The sequence below is a fragment of the Herpailurus yagouaroundi genome, unplaced genomic scaffold, assembly GCF_014898765.1.
Source record: "Herpailurus yagouaroundi ecotype Mexico unplaced genomic scaffold, PumYag 180, whole genome shotgun sequence".
NCBI lineage: Eukaryota > Metazoa > Chordata > Mammalia > Carnivora > Felidae > Herpailurus > Herpailurus yagouaroundi.
Window position 1 is genome coordinate 4417281 of NW_024412411.1, and position 14522 is coordinate 4431802.

At 41.9% G+C, this 14522-nt stretch overlaps 1 protein-coding gene across 10 annotated transcripts in view; it reads right to left on the minus strand.

Moving 5' to 3' along the window:
* The window catches only part of XRRA1 (X-ray radiation resistance associated 1), a 61569-nt gene that overhangs the window by 42465 nt on the left and 4582 nt on the right, over positions 1 to 14522 (minus strand). For 5 of the 10 annotated variants that reach the window (XM_040489337.1, XM_040489341.1, XM_040489335.1 and 2 more), the window contains 5 exons: positions 12974 to 13071; positions 8422 to 8606; positions 5075 to 5146; positions 3634 to 3706; positions 788 to 885 (listed from right to left, as the gene is read on the minus strand). In XM_040489337.1, coding sequence (XP_040345271.1) covers positions 788 to 885; positions 3634 to 3706; positions 5075 to 5146; positions 8422 to 8606; positions 12974 to 13067 — 522 coding nt within the window. In that variant the 5' untranslated portion in view covers positions 13068 to 13071. Of the gene's footprint in view, positions 1 to 776; positions 886 to 3633; positions 3707 to 5074; positions 5147 to 8421; positions 8607 to 12973; positions 13072 to 14522 lie in introns of those variants that run through there. The other 5 variants (XM_040489339.1, XM_040489338.1, XM_040489342.1 and 2 more) reach the window with 5 other exon arrangements.

The window sequence follows — 14522 nt, forward strand, 5'->3', positions numbered from 1 at the left end:
ATGCAGTGCCTCTGAGGTAGTGACATAAGCTTTGTTTCTTTGTGGAAAATGGCCCTAAAGTTTTCATGGAAGTTGAAGAGGTGATTAACTTGAAGTATGAGAACATGCATAGAAAATACATCACTACGGGAAACTTAATTTAGGATAACGACAAGAATGCCAACAAATTTTACTGTAATTTTGAATCTGAGATTTAGAGAACAGCTATGGATGTACAAATGTCAAGAGTATACTGTAGATCTCATAGAATTCATGTTTTATTTCACAGTCCCTCTGGGCCTATGAACTAGGCCTTTAGCCTCTTTATCGGAGCCCACTGGAGCCAATCTGGTTCATTCAGACCAGGATGGGTCTCTGGATTCAGTCCATAATGCCTCTAGTTCAGCTGGTCCAATCTGCTATGTCTAGCACTTAACCTCCAAGGCTCTTTAGCTGCCACTGGATCCAGACCTCCCCTCAAACTCTACTTCCAATAGTATTCTATTTAAACTCGTTTTTTTTTTTTGCACAGACTCCTTTGACATGATGTTTGGCATTTATTTTCCCAGACCATGTACAATGGCCATTGGTATGATACAGTGTCACCTATGTATCACTGCTGCCACTACCACTACCCTCATCACCACCACCAACCCTACCACCCTCACCAGAGGACTACTGTCAAGCAAGGGTCTGGCTGTAAAGGCCCAGAGAGCTCCTTCCCACCAGTTATAATCATTAGAGACCTCTACACCCATTCCTTACAAGGAAACAGGTGGGCACCAAAAACTCCCTACCTCCAACTTACTTCCAAGAACTTAAAGTCTCCATATTTCACGTAGATGGTTTTGATTCCATTAAGTGCGAGCTCCAGTTCCTTTAAGGCTGGAAATGTATGAAATGCCTCTACAGGAGAAAGAGAAAATCAGCTACTTGTGAAGGACCTTAAGACCTTAAGACAGAGTTAACAGTGGTCATTTACTGGGTTCTCACTGGGTTAGGCCAGGTTTGCAGTCAGGTGCTTTGTACATATGTCCTTTAAATCTCTAACAACACTGAACAATAGGGATTACTACTCTCATTCTACTGCCGAGGAAATCGAAGCTTGGCTAGGCTAAGTGATTTGCTAGAATGGAATCGCTGGGAAATAAAAGGGCCAAGAATTGAATCTAATGTCTAACTCCAAAGCCCACTTAAAAATTATCTTTGTCATTTCTTATTATAAAAGTAAAACATGCCTACCAAAAAAAGTTTAAAAATACAGAAGAACAAAAGTTCCCTTGAATCTCAACACCCAGAGATAACCATTGAAAGTTTCATGTATAATACTCCAGAATTTTTCTCATGTGTACAGTGAAACACACACACCTTGTTACACAAATAGAATCATACCATACACACTGTGACTTGCTTAACGATATGGCTTAAAGATTGTTCCAGGTCAAAACAGGTAGATCTGCATATGTCTGAATTATGTTTCATATTATAGACATACCTTAATTTATTTCACCATTCCCTTATCGATAGCCTTTAGGCTATCTGGACAAAAAATAAGAACACTTTTCCCTTTCTGTATGAGAATTGGACTTTGGGTTAACTTTCTCGCCCTGTTCCCTGGTAACCTGAAACAAATGGTATGGTAACATAGTTAGGCAATATTATTGTGGTAAAAATGATGCCAGACTGGTAAATCACATCTGGACTAGGAGAAACTAGAAATGAACTATAAACATCTGAAGGTGGCATCATAACTTTGGGCTTTGGATGTGTGGTGACTCCCATCATTAGTCATGTCCTTTGCAAGAACTCTAGGAGCCATGTCTATGGAGTATTACAATAGCTATTTGCTCTTGTGGGGAATGAGGCTGCTAATCTAGAGTGGCTCCTACATCTACCCAATGAAGAGTCTTATTCTCTTGGACCTTGGACCTGAGCAGGGGGCTACAGAGAACGGCCTGTGAATGGAGGCACAGACTGCTACATGAACTGCTGTGAGGAGTGCACCGAAGAGCACTTACAGATGCTGTGCTGCTGGGACACTGCATGGAATGACTGAGAGCCTTCTGGTGTCAAGTGGGGTCTATGGCAGTCTTGTGAGTCAGAATGTTCAGTAGAGCCTAAGAAAAAGACTGCTTGGTAGGTATTTCAGGATGTTTCCAATGAATGTCCTTGTACAAGTTTGTTTCTGTAGGATAAATTCCTGAAAGTGAAACTACTTGATTAAAGGCAATGACTACTTTGACACTGCCAAACTGTCTTCCAAAGATGTTGCCCCAATTTATTACACTTCTGCCAGTGAATATGAAAGTATCCATGTCCCCATCAATGCTGGCTGTCATCAATCAGTCCTCATTTTTGCCAACATTTGATAGGCAAAATATAGGATTGTGATGCTGTTAATTATTAGTGAGGTTGAGCATCTTTTCATAGGCCTATTGGCCTTTGTATTTCAAGCCCATGTTCCTGATAGACCGCCCTGTTTCCTCAAGGGCAGAGACTGTGTCACATGCTTCTTTAAAAACATCCCTCACATTCAACCATTAAAAACTGACCTCACCATATTTTCCCCTAAACTTGACTCTCCTCTAGTGTTCTCTGTCTCAGTGAACCCTTTGGTTCCTTCCTCTTTCCATATGCCCAGTAGCTACCAAATCCTATTATTTCTACCTCTCCTGAATCTCTCTTGCAATCCTCCTTACCCCAACTGCCTAGGTCAGGCCTCCCCACCCCTCCCCTGGAAAAAATGAAATCATCTCCCAGATTTTCTGGTCCCTGTCTTCTTATCATTTACTTTCTTCATGGCTACCACTGAGCCTCTCTACTTACAAGCGTTTCAAGGCTCTCTTCTGCCTGCAGGATTAGCAACAACTCAGGGCTCTTGATACTCTAGTCCCTGCCAAGCTTTCTAGAATCCATTTTGCCCTACTCACATGCCTTGCAAACATACAAAGCCTCTGCAGGGTCCTGATCAGGCACTGCTGTCCCACGTCTGCTCCATTGGCCTGAAATACCTTCTGATTCCTGAGGTGCTCCTGTTCATTTTTTAGGTCTCTCTGCTCAGTGCCCCCTTCCTCAGAAGTTTCTCCTGACACTCTGGTCTGGGTTGATGTCTTGCTTATATGCTTGCATATTATTTTCTGATTCCCTCTATTACTGCACTTACCATATCCTGCTATAACTGTGTTTGAACCAATTTTTCCCAACAAACTAAGCTCACCAGAACAGAACTGGACCCATTCATTTCTAAAAGCCAAGCACTCACATAGTCCTGACACCCAGCAGGGGTCGCTATGGACTTGCTGACTAAACAAGAAGCCTTTATGCTCATATAGAAATTCTTATAAGCTTAAAAGCATTTTTATATACCTGTCTCATCTCACCCTACAAGGCATCCTACCTTGGGGAGGAAGAAAGGAAAGGAATTATCTCCATTTACAGGAAGAGAAGCACCAGCTCACAGAGAAACGCTCTGAAGGAGGTAGTGCCAGCTCTAGGTTGAAATCCCAGTCCAGGGGTTCTCCAGAACCCAGCCTATCACACTCCAAAAAAGAGATGAGCAGCCAGTCATGGATGGACTGACAGGGAAGTTCTAACACAAGCGACTGGCTGTACTGGCTAAGATGCAGAAGCTAGTTTTCAGGAAAAAAAGCTTACCTAAAGGCAGCAGGTTTTCTGAGGCATTGATGTAAATCACCGAGTGAAAATGCTTGAAGTCCTTTTCCTTAGCCTGTGGGAAAGCATTTCAAAAGAACACAAGATTTGTTCCCTGCCTGGAGGCCTTGCCAAAGCTCCGGAACTGCTATCAGAAGGAGCAAAGACCTACAGGGATAAGCTATATTCTTAGCAAAGAGCACCCACTTGCTGAGGGCCAGAATGACTTTTCTGCTTCTTTTTTTTCTATTATGAAATAGTTCAAATGTACAGAAAAGTTTAGAGAATGAAACTCTGAAGACCCCTGTAACCACTATCCCCCTTTAATAAATTTGAAGATTTTATGGCCTTTGCTTCAATTTTCCTTAAAGAAATGAAATACTATAGAGTTGGCCATGCCCTCCCTCCATCCCCATATCCTTCCCCAACTGTATCCTTCTCCTTCTCTCACAGATAACAGCTATCCTAAACTGGTGATTATCATTCTCATACTTGTTTCATACTTGTATTCTATATATATGTACCCATAAACCATATATAGTATTGTTTACATGTTTTAAAACACTATGTTATATGCAAATCATACTGTAGGTGTCATTCTGCAACCTGCCTTTTTCACTCAACACTATGTTCTTGAGATTTACTTGTGTTGATACACATAGTTCTTTTGAGATTTATTTTATTTACTTATTTTAATTTTTTTTTAATGTTTATTTATTTTTGAGAGAGACAGAGACAGAATGAGAGTGGGTTAGGTGCAGAGAGAGAGGAAAACACAGAGTCCAAAGCAGGCTCCAGGCTCCGAGCTGTCAGCACATTGCCCGATGTGGGGCTCGAACCCACAAGCTGTGAGATCATGACCTGAGCCGAAGTCGGATGCTCAACCGACTGAGCCACCCAGGTGCCCCATTACTTATTTACTTATTTTAATTTCTGTATAGTATTATACCACCAATTGCTTGTCATATGCCATGGAAGGCCTACAAACCAAAAACATTTGCCATAATTGCAAAAACATTGGCTAATGGGGGCCACAAATGTGGCTCCAGGCTACCTATTAGCCAATTTAAAGAAAGAAACATGATTCATTACATGAGTCACAGTGTGTGTAAGAACAAACCAGCATCTTGGGAGAACCATTACCACTCCTGGCATTGAAACTTAAGAGAAATTTTTTCTGATGGGAACTCAGTGTCACCCCAACAGAATTCTATGACAAATTCAAACCAACTCCCACAATGCTGCTTCCTTTAATTCACCTCACATGGGCCAATGGCTTACAGCAAAAGATTGTATCTAAATGTTGTTTCCACACAGCGAGTCTTTGGCCCTCCCCACCCCCTAGTCCCTAGTCCTCAGGGACTCTGGTGGTACAGAGGACAAACAGCCAGAAGCCACCTCAGGTCTGGCTCATCTCAATCCCATCTCTGCTGGCTGGCCCTACCTTGGAGAACTTCAGGCCGCTCACGTTAATGTTGCACAGGTCTGATGGCTTCCTTACACAATGGTGCTTCAGCTGGAACACAGTGCAGAGAGTCAGCTCTCAAGGTCCCAACAAAGTTTAATAATTGGACAAAACAACAAATGACCCCCTGTTGAGAAAGGCGGCGTGGTACAGTGCAAAGAGCATGGGCTTTGGGAGTTGCTCAGAACAGAGCTGCCACCTCAGCCCTTCTACCTCTAAGTTTCCCATCTGCAAGATGGGGATAGTCACACTGACTTTATAGCGTTCTTAGGAGGATCCCTTCATCTCTGTTCCTTCCCTGTCTTTTCTGAGCCCCACTTTTTCTACCTGATTCTTTAAAAAAAAAAAAATCTGTATTTCTGGGGCTTTACCAGTCTCACTACATGTATAATAATTTATTATTTGTTCATTTGTTCACTCTTTAATTCACTAAATATTTACTAAGCATTACTTTGAGCCATGTATTGTGCTAAATATATCAATACATTTTCTTCTAATCCTAACTAAACCCTTTGACATAAGTATGATCATTTTCCTTTTTAAATGAGAGAAATAAGGTTAAGAGAGAAAAAATGCCTTGCCTAAGGTCCCACAGGCAGTAAGTGATAGATGATTTGAATCCACTCTGTGCTCTTTTGACTACCATATGTTGCTCCTTATAAGTAAAAAGTTTGAAGACAATCTCAATATTGGAGCTTCTATTTCTGTTTGACCAAACTTCACTCTTTTTTCTGTTAATAATTTTGTTATAGCATCTATTGTGTGTAGGCATGGAATTAAGCATTTTATATTCTAATAACAGCATGGAAGCCAAGTAGCAAGTATTTATAAATGTGACACTTATTTTTTACAGATTTATTTTAAGTAATTTCTACACACAACATGGGGCTCAAACTCACGACCCTGAGATCAAGAGTCAGATGCTCTACTGACTGAGCCAGCCAGGCACCCCTAAATGTGATAAATATTTTAAAGGAGAAATTCAAGATGCTACAGGAGACAATAACGGAAGGCCCTAACCTCAGTATGAAAGTGAGGAAATATTTAGTTGAGGAAGTACTATTTCAGGTGAGACCCAAAAGGTAAGTAGGAGTTGGTCCCATGGAAGTGGGTGGCAGGCCTGTGAAAGCTATCAGGGCAAGAAACAGCCAGGTGCTTTTGAGAGGATGAAAAACAACAAGGCAAGGGAGGCAGCCACTGGATCACCTGGGTCCATACTGACTGTGTAAAGGAGTGTGGATTTTGTTCTACAGTCAGTGGAAAGCTAACAGACTTTTTTTTTTTGCAAGAGCTGACAGCAATTTTATAAAAATAGCTTTGTCCACTACACACAGAAAAGATTATGAGAGACCAATACACCAGACATTGTTAATTACCTTCCCTAGAGCTAGTTCTCTACTACTTCCATATTAAAGAATCCCAAAGTTATTCACACTTCTCTGAGTGGATGTGTCCTTAGGCCCAAGCTCCAAGGATAAGTCCTGACTGTCTAATTCAAGCTTGGAGGTCATGTTCCCCTAACTAATGACTGTTGGGACCTATGATATAGGTCTAGCCAATGAAACAGACACTGGCTACTGGGGGTGGGAGGCCAGTTCTGGGGAGCTCTTTCTTATTTATGAAAATATAAATAAGACAGTGACAATCCTTTTTGTACCTCTGCATGTCATTCTTTGTATGTGATGACTGGAGTTGCTGCAGCCATCTTGGGATCATGAAGGCAATCAGCCCAAGAGGACAAGTTAACATGCTAAGGAAATAAGAGCAGAAAGATGAAGGAATCTGGGCCTTTAACACTAAACTCGCCTACCCTGGAATAACAATGCCCCTGGCTTCTTTTATGTGAAATAAAAGCATCCTAGTTGGTTCAAACTAGTTAGGAGGTCATTGAATTAATCTAATAAAAAATGATGGTTGTTCAGATTAGGGTAGAGACAGTGGTGATTAGGAAAATAAAGATTTTAAAACTATTTAATAGAAGTGCCAGGCTTGGTAGTGGTGGGAGTGGGGTGGTAAGGGAGAGGCAAGTGTCGAGCTAACCCCAAGTTACTGGCTTGGTGCCATTACTGAGGCAGTATAGTAAAAAGAAAAGGGGTATGTCTTGGGACTTGGAGTAAGGGGATTGGCACAGCTCAATATGAGGTGCCAGTGGAACATTCAAGTAAAACTATCCAGCAGATAGGTAAGTATCCCATCACTCTGAAAAACACCGTATTGCTTCTGCCATATAAAGGAGCAACATGGGTAACAAACCATGTCGATTAATGTGGGAATATATATGTCATGAGAAACAAAAGGGAAAAGAAGACTACTATAGTAAGCGTTTCTGCCCTTCCTCAGTACTGTTGTTTCAGTCCTCCGCACCCCCCAGTGAGAAGTGGACATTGTGATGAAGGAAATACCATGGGACTCTGCAAAAAGCTTACACTACCCACTTGAGGTGAGATGCAACCTCAGAGCTTCCTCCTCAAAGCTCTCTTTAAACATCTGATCTGTGTAGAAAGCCACCTCTTGAGAACCATAAGTAGAGCCTGAGAACAGAGTAGAATGCTGGAGAGTTCTTCATAGGGAGTTAGACAAACTGGACTAGATATTAATATTGGTTTACAAATGTGTCTTTCTTTGCCAAGCCACCGAGGCATTGCACAGAGCAGATGTGATCTACCTGGCTGGTCTCCAATACAGTCACCCCGGTCTTCTTCGTAAAGCCTGCCCCAGGTACTAGGTACTATCTGATCAGCTCCCCTAGACTTCAGTGAGATACTAAACCCAAAGGACAAAGTCTGTGGAGTGTGGAATTTCCCCAGTCCCCCCATTTCTGGAAAACGGGAATCTCCACCCTCTACCAGGTACAGGAATGGGATTTTCAATTTACTGTTCCCCTGACCTACTCCTTTGCCTTTCTAACTCAATTAAATTGAGTTTTTACCTGATGTATTATAAAGGCACAGGCTTTGGAGTCAGTAGACCAGAGTTCTCATCCTGAGTAGTTCTAATAATGAATAGACCAGAGTTCTAATTATTAGCTATGGGACCATGGCCAAGGCATATTACCTCTTGGGGTCTCAGTTTTCCCATCTGCACACTGGCAACAACATAATAGGGACAATAATACCTATCTCACAAGGTGGATATAAAGAAAGCTTACATGTAAAGAAAGCTTTGGGTCCCTTCATCATCCTGACTGTACTCAGCCAAGATCACTCTAATAGTTTGGGGTGGGTTGGGGGGAGTTGTACCAGAGTGGAACAGGGCAAGTCCTTGTCTCCCATCAAGACAGTCATCAGCTGATGCTGCCAGCCACTCCAGGATATATTCACTCTCACCAGAAAAGCCTGGTCCAGTATGTGTCCAGGAACATCCTCTTGTTTTTCATGTAGAGACCCTTTCTTCCCCCTGACCTCAAAAGAAACCTTCTTCTGGCTTTCCTGACCTTCAGCTGGTGCCTCAAGCACATTCTTGGGCTGCTTCTTGAGGTTACATTTCCGAGCCACTAACCAGTGTCCTCGGCCTGTTGAGAAGATCAGAAAAATGAGAAGGAGCAAACTCCCCTAAAAGCTACAACTAGTGTGCTTACAGAGTATTTACCTGTAATACCAAAACCAAAAATAGCTCCACATTACCTGATATGCACCAGATACTGTGCTGCTGCTGGTGAGGTGTGTCTGCATACCCACCTCATTTAATTGGCCCCAAACCCCACTGAAAGACATGTTACTGTCCCCGTTTTACAGATGAAAAGGCTAAGACTCAAAGAGGTGGAATGACCTCCTCAATTCCTTCCTCCACACTTTTGTCTCTAAATGCTAACTTTCCTTTTAAGACCCCAGACCAAGTATTTCCTGTTTTACAAAGCTTTCTCTGACTCTCCTCAGCAGACTTGATTATTCTTTCCTACACTGGCTACTCTCCCATCTCTCATCTCTTGGCTAAAGCTAAATGAGTGGAGTCAACTCATCAGGCTCCATTTTGCTGGACTTTATCTTGGATCCCATTATTATAGGGGAAAGGTTGTATTAGGAGCTCAGGATAAGAAGATGACAGTTCTGGGGTGCCTGATGGCTCAGTCAGTTAACATGTTCAACTCTTGATCTCAGCTTAGGCCCTGATCTCAGGGTTGTGAGTTTAAGCCCTGCATTGGACTCCACGCCAAAAGAAAATGATAGGACAGTTGGCACTTAAAAAAAACTCAATACATTTTACTGTGTTAAGAACTCAAAAATTTGTGTAAGCAAAAAAGAATATGAGGTTTACTAGTAAGTTCACCTAACAAATCATGACAACATTCTAGAATCTGTGCCCTCCTACATCAGTTTATTTGTTCCAAGGCATTCATTGCAATCTGTAATTATTTTGTTTGCTTGTTTTTTGTCTGCTTTGCCCTGCAGAGACTTTGATTCGTCACAGTATTCCCAAGGCCTACGTAGAATTTCCCATATTGTGAGTATGGCTGAATAAATGCTGAGCCATAACCCCTACCCACAATTACTCATCCAGACCTTTTCTGAGCATCAACATTGTTCTAGGAGCTAGGGCTGTGGAGATGAGTAAGACAGAGGCCCTGACTCAAAGAGCTTAATAATAGAAGGGGTACTGTAAAAGCACTGAAAGGGGAGCTACCAGCCTAGGCAAAGCTAGTAAGTTTAAGGTTGACTAGATGGCAATGGAAAAGACAGGTATCCTGGGCAGAGGGAAGAGCACAAGAAGTACCCAGAAGCAAAAAGATCAGGAGCACGCAGAAGAACAGCACAGAGCTGTGGGAATCAGCTCAGTGCCTCTGAGCATTGACTCCCTGTCCTCATAGTCCACTATCCTGCTTCAGGGGCTTGCCCTGACTCAACCTGCCTCTTGGATGCAGCTCCTGCCCTATGTCTGCCATGAACCATCTCCCACTCCCACTCTGGGCCTGACATTCCAGATAATCCATTTCTCAGGGTTGTCCCCATCTGGGGCATAGACCTTTGTCCTATTCTAATAGCCCTCCCAGAGACTCCAGTGTGAGTTAGTGCCCAAATTCCCAACATGACCAGAAAGTAAGGCTCAAACTGTGTAGAAGATGAACATGAGGGAAAAGAGATGAGGCTAAGGAGGTCAGCAGACTCAGATCAGAAAAGGTCTGGAGGATCAGAATAAGGAGATTGGTTTTTTGATTTTTGTTTGTTTGTTCTTTATGAGACAGCAAGCGAGAGAATCTTTCTGACACTACAGAGACTGACAGGGGGCTCGATCTCATGAACTGGGAGATTATGACCTAGTAGGACGCTTAACTAACTGAACCACCCAGGTATCCCAAGAAGCTTGAGTTTTAAAGGGGTAGACTTTTAGCACAAAGAGTACCCATGGGAATGTTCCCCCCACTGTATTTTTTCATTGTGAGATGACATAAGACTTCTAGAAAAGTTGTGAAAATGATAGTTTCTCTACAGGTTTCACCCAGTTCCCCCAATGTTAACATCTTAAATAATCATAATGATTGAAGGCAAAAAATTAACACTGGTACATCAGTAACTAATCCAAAGCCTCCTTTGAATTTTGCCAGTTTTCTCACTAATGTCCCCTTTCTGTTTCCAGGGTATCTCACATTTCATTTAGTTGTCATGTCTCCTTAGAATCTCCCAATCTGTGACACTTCTTCAGTCTTTCTTTTTTTCTTATGTGATCTTGACACTTTTGAAGAGGACTGGTCAATTATTTTATAGAATGTCCCTCAATTTGAATTTGTTGTATGCTTTCCTATAATTAGACTAAGGTTCTGTGCTTTGGCAAAACTAGCACAGAAGTGATGCTGTGCCCTTCACAGTGCATGATATCAGATGACAGATGATATCAATATATCTGATTACTGGTGATGTTAATTTTGATCACTTGGTTAGGGTGTTGGTTCCAACTTCCCTACTGAGAAGTTATTATTTTTCACTTTGTAATTAATAAAGATACCTTGAGACTATGCAAATGTCCTGTTCCTCACCATACTTTGACCCACTAATTCTAGCATCTGTGATGGTTGATTTTATATGTCAATTGGCTAGGCTATGGTAAACAGTTATTCAATCAAACACTAATCTAGGTGTTGCTGTCAACGTATTTTGTAGATGTGGCTAACATCTGCAATCAGTTGACTTTAAGTAAAGGAGACTATCCTCAATAATGTACATGGGCCTCACTCAATCAGTTGAAAAAACTTAAAAGCAAAACCTGAGGTTTTCCAAAGGAGGAAAAACTGTTGCCTTAAGACCTCAGCATCAGATCTTCCCTACAGATTTCAGTCTTGCCAGCATATTATTCATAATTATGCCAGCATAATTTCATAAGCCAATTCCATAATACACATATGTATATGGAAACAGAATGAGTAGGATATAAATACATATCCTATTGGTTCTATTTCTCTGGAGAATCCTGATACACAACCATAGAAGCTTCTTATCTGTAAAAAGTATTATTGTGATGTTTTAACAGTGATTTTCTATTTCCTTCATTCCTTCTTCATACATTAACTGAAATTCTACTGTAGGAAGAGTTGTTCCTTTTCCTACACTTATTTAAATATTCAAATATTTATTTTTATCAGTATGGGCTCATGCATATTTATTTACAACCCAATTCTACCTTTATTTATTTTGTTGTTTAGGTTGTCCCAGCTTTGGCCACTGGGAGCTTCTTCAGGTTAGCTCCTATGTCCTTCTTATACGCCCTCCTTATTTTTCTGAGCACTTCTGTACTTTCTATTACTATACAACGTTCCAGGTACAATTTGTATTTTTCTGGCCCCAGCCCTGGAAACAATGTTTTCTCTGAGGAGCCCCGGCTCTTTTACTGGAGAATCCTATTCAGAAACCAAGATCTAGGCAGCAGGTATACTCTTTGCAACTGAGGTGTCACTGCTCTCAGTAGCCTAGGAAATATACATACATGTACTAACACGCAGATGCACATGGCTATATTTATTTCTCTATCTATCTCTCTGTGTGTGTTAAGGGGGTGTGGGTATAAAATTATGAGCTCATACTGAGAGCCCCACAGGAGCGTTTGTAGGTGGCCAAAGAAGGTCTCTACATGAAAAAACAAATCACTCTAGAGAAGTGGGGAGGATGGATTGGAGGAGAAAGTTCTTCCAGTATTCCACATACAGAATAACTAGCAAGTCATTTCATCTGGAGTAAACAAGGAGTACTTCCCCCTTGCTCTACCCTTTCAAAGTAACAAATTCAATCTAGTCAACTCCTGCTTCTTGGCAGTGTTGCATCCGTAGGGCTCTGCTCAGTGTTATGAGGAGTCCCTGCCCCATGGGAGTTTTTAACTAGATGAATGTGTGAAAAACTACTTAGCAGAGTCATTTTATTTAGCCATTTTATTTAGGAGCTTGGCAGAATATGATTACTCAACAAATAATAAACACAGAGAAGAAGACGCTCATAAGAGAGGATGGTCACTGAGGGCTGGAGTAGCTAGACACAGCTTACTGGAAGAGCTGGGTCTTATGGGATGGGAAAAAGTCTGGATAACTAGAATGATAGCTGGAACATTCTGGGCAAATAAAACAAGCTATGTGAAAAGAAAACACTACAGAATAGGGCACATGTAAAGGAATGGGGTTGTAGCAAAGGATAAGGGAAGGTTAGACTCTGAGTACAGAATATCAGGTAAAGAAGCCAGCAATGAGAAGTAACTGAAGAGAAGGGAACACTATAGTTAGATGTGCACTTAGAAAGCTCCCTGAGAATTCAGAGAGAAAATGGATGGGAAGGGATGAGGTTGGGTAGAGCAGGGGAGAGGAGTAAATTGGGTTGGAGAGAAAGGAGTCGATATGAGAGTCACTCTGAAGTAGGAGAAAGGTGTCAATTGAAGCCCAAGTATCAATTAGAGAAGTCACCTGACCTTCTTCTGGCATCCGAAGGAGATTTTTGGCTGGAAAGCAGTTGTTCAAATAAGGTTTCCTGTTATCCAGCTTATAGATTCCTGAGGAAGCCATCTCCCTAAGAGTCAAGCAAGGAAAGTAAGGGAGTGTGAGAAGGGGCAACATAGCTCTCTCACCAAACACAGCTTGTGAGCCCACCAGCACCATCATACCCAAAATATGCTCTATTTCTGAGACCCAAAAGGCCCCTCTCCTGTAATGGGCTGGTCTTTTTTTTTTTTTAAGTAGGCTTCAGGCCCAACAAGGAGCCCAACATAGCACTGATGCGGGGCTCCAATTCATGACCCTGAGATCCAGACCTGAGCTGAGATCTAGAGTGGAATGCTAAACTGACTGAGCTACCCAGGCATCCCCTCCCCAACCCTTTTTAAGAAAAATGGACTGGTCCTTCAGATGGAGAGGGAGAGAGGGAGACCAAGGCCCTGGGTTTTTTGGTTCAAATCACTAACTCAGTGGAACACTAAAAAGACCACCTTTGGGCTCAGACAGACTTGGTCTAAATCCTGACTACCTTTCCTCACCCTGTGACTGTATCCCTCTGAACCTCGGTTTCCTCACCCATAAAATGGGAGTAATAACACCCACCTTAACAGACAGAAGGGAGGATCAAGTTAGGAAGGTAGTGCCTGTGTTGGCATGAGCACTGGGTGTTATGTGTAAGTAATGAATTACTGGAATCTTCTCCTGAAGCCAAGACTACACTGTATGTTAACTTGAGAATAAATTAAAAAAAAAAAAAAAAAAAAAAAGGTAGTGCCTAGTACCTTTTAAGTGCTTACTAGAAATGTTCTTTGTTTTAACAGACTTCAGGAAAGAGGGAGTTCACATTTTAGGCAAGATGATGTGCTGTGCAAGTAATGAAATTTGAACCACATAAACAGGATTTGAGAGATGAACTGAGATTGCTAATAGAGAAAAGGATAAGCATTCCAAACAAAAAGGGCCACAGGACCAAATGCATGGTAGTGGGCACTTGTGGCACAGTAAAGAAACCACCTGACCTAGGAAGGAGAAGGATGTGTGTTTGAGAGTTTTGGACAATAAGGCTGGACAGAAAGGATGCTGCCTGCTCTCAAAGGCTTTCAGTGCCAGGCTAGGAGCTCAGGCTTCCCCTTGTAGGTAACTGAGAGCTATGGACAGTATCTGAGCTGGGGAAAACCATGACCCAAGCTGTGCTTTGGAAAGAGAGGTCTGAGAAAAATAATGCTAGGTGAGATGGGATTCCATTAACTGGTCACTGAGTCAAGACAATTCTAGCTCAGGAAGACTGTTTCATTGTACTGTTTTTATTAAACCTTTCACTATCTCCCACCTAGAATACTAAAACAGTCTTCTTCATTGGATTCCCACTGAGCAAACTTGAGCCTGCTCTTGAAGGCCCCTGGAGTCCCATGTCCTAACCTTTCCAGCTCCGGTCAGCCCTGCCCATCAGGCTCATAGAAATAATTTATATATGTGTGTGTGTGTGTATACATATATACATATATGTATGTGTGTGTATACATATAT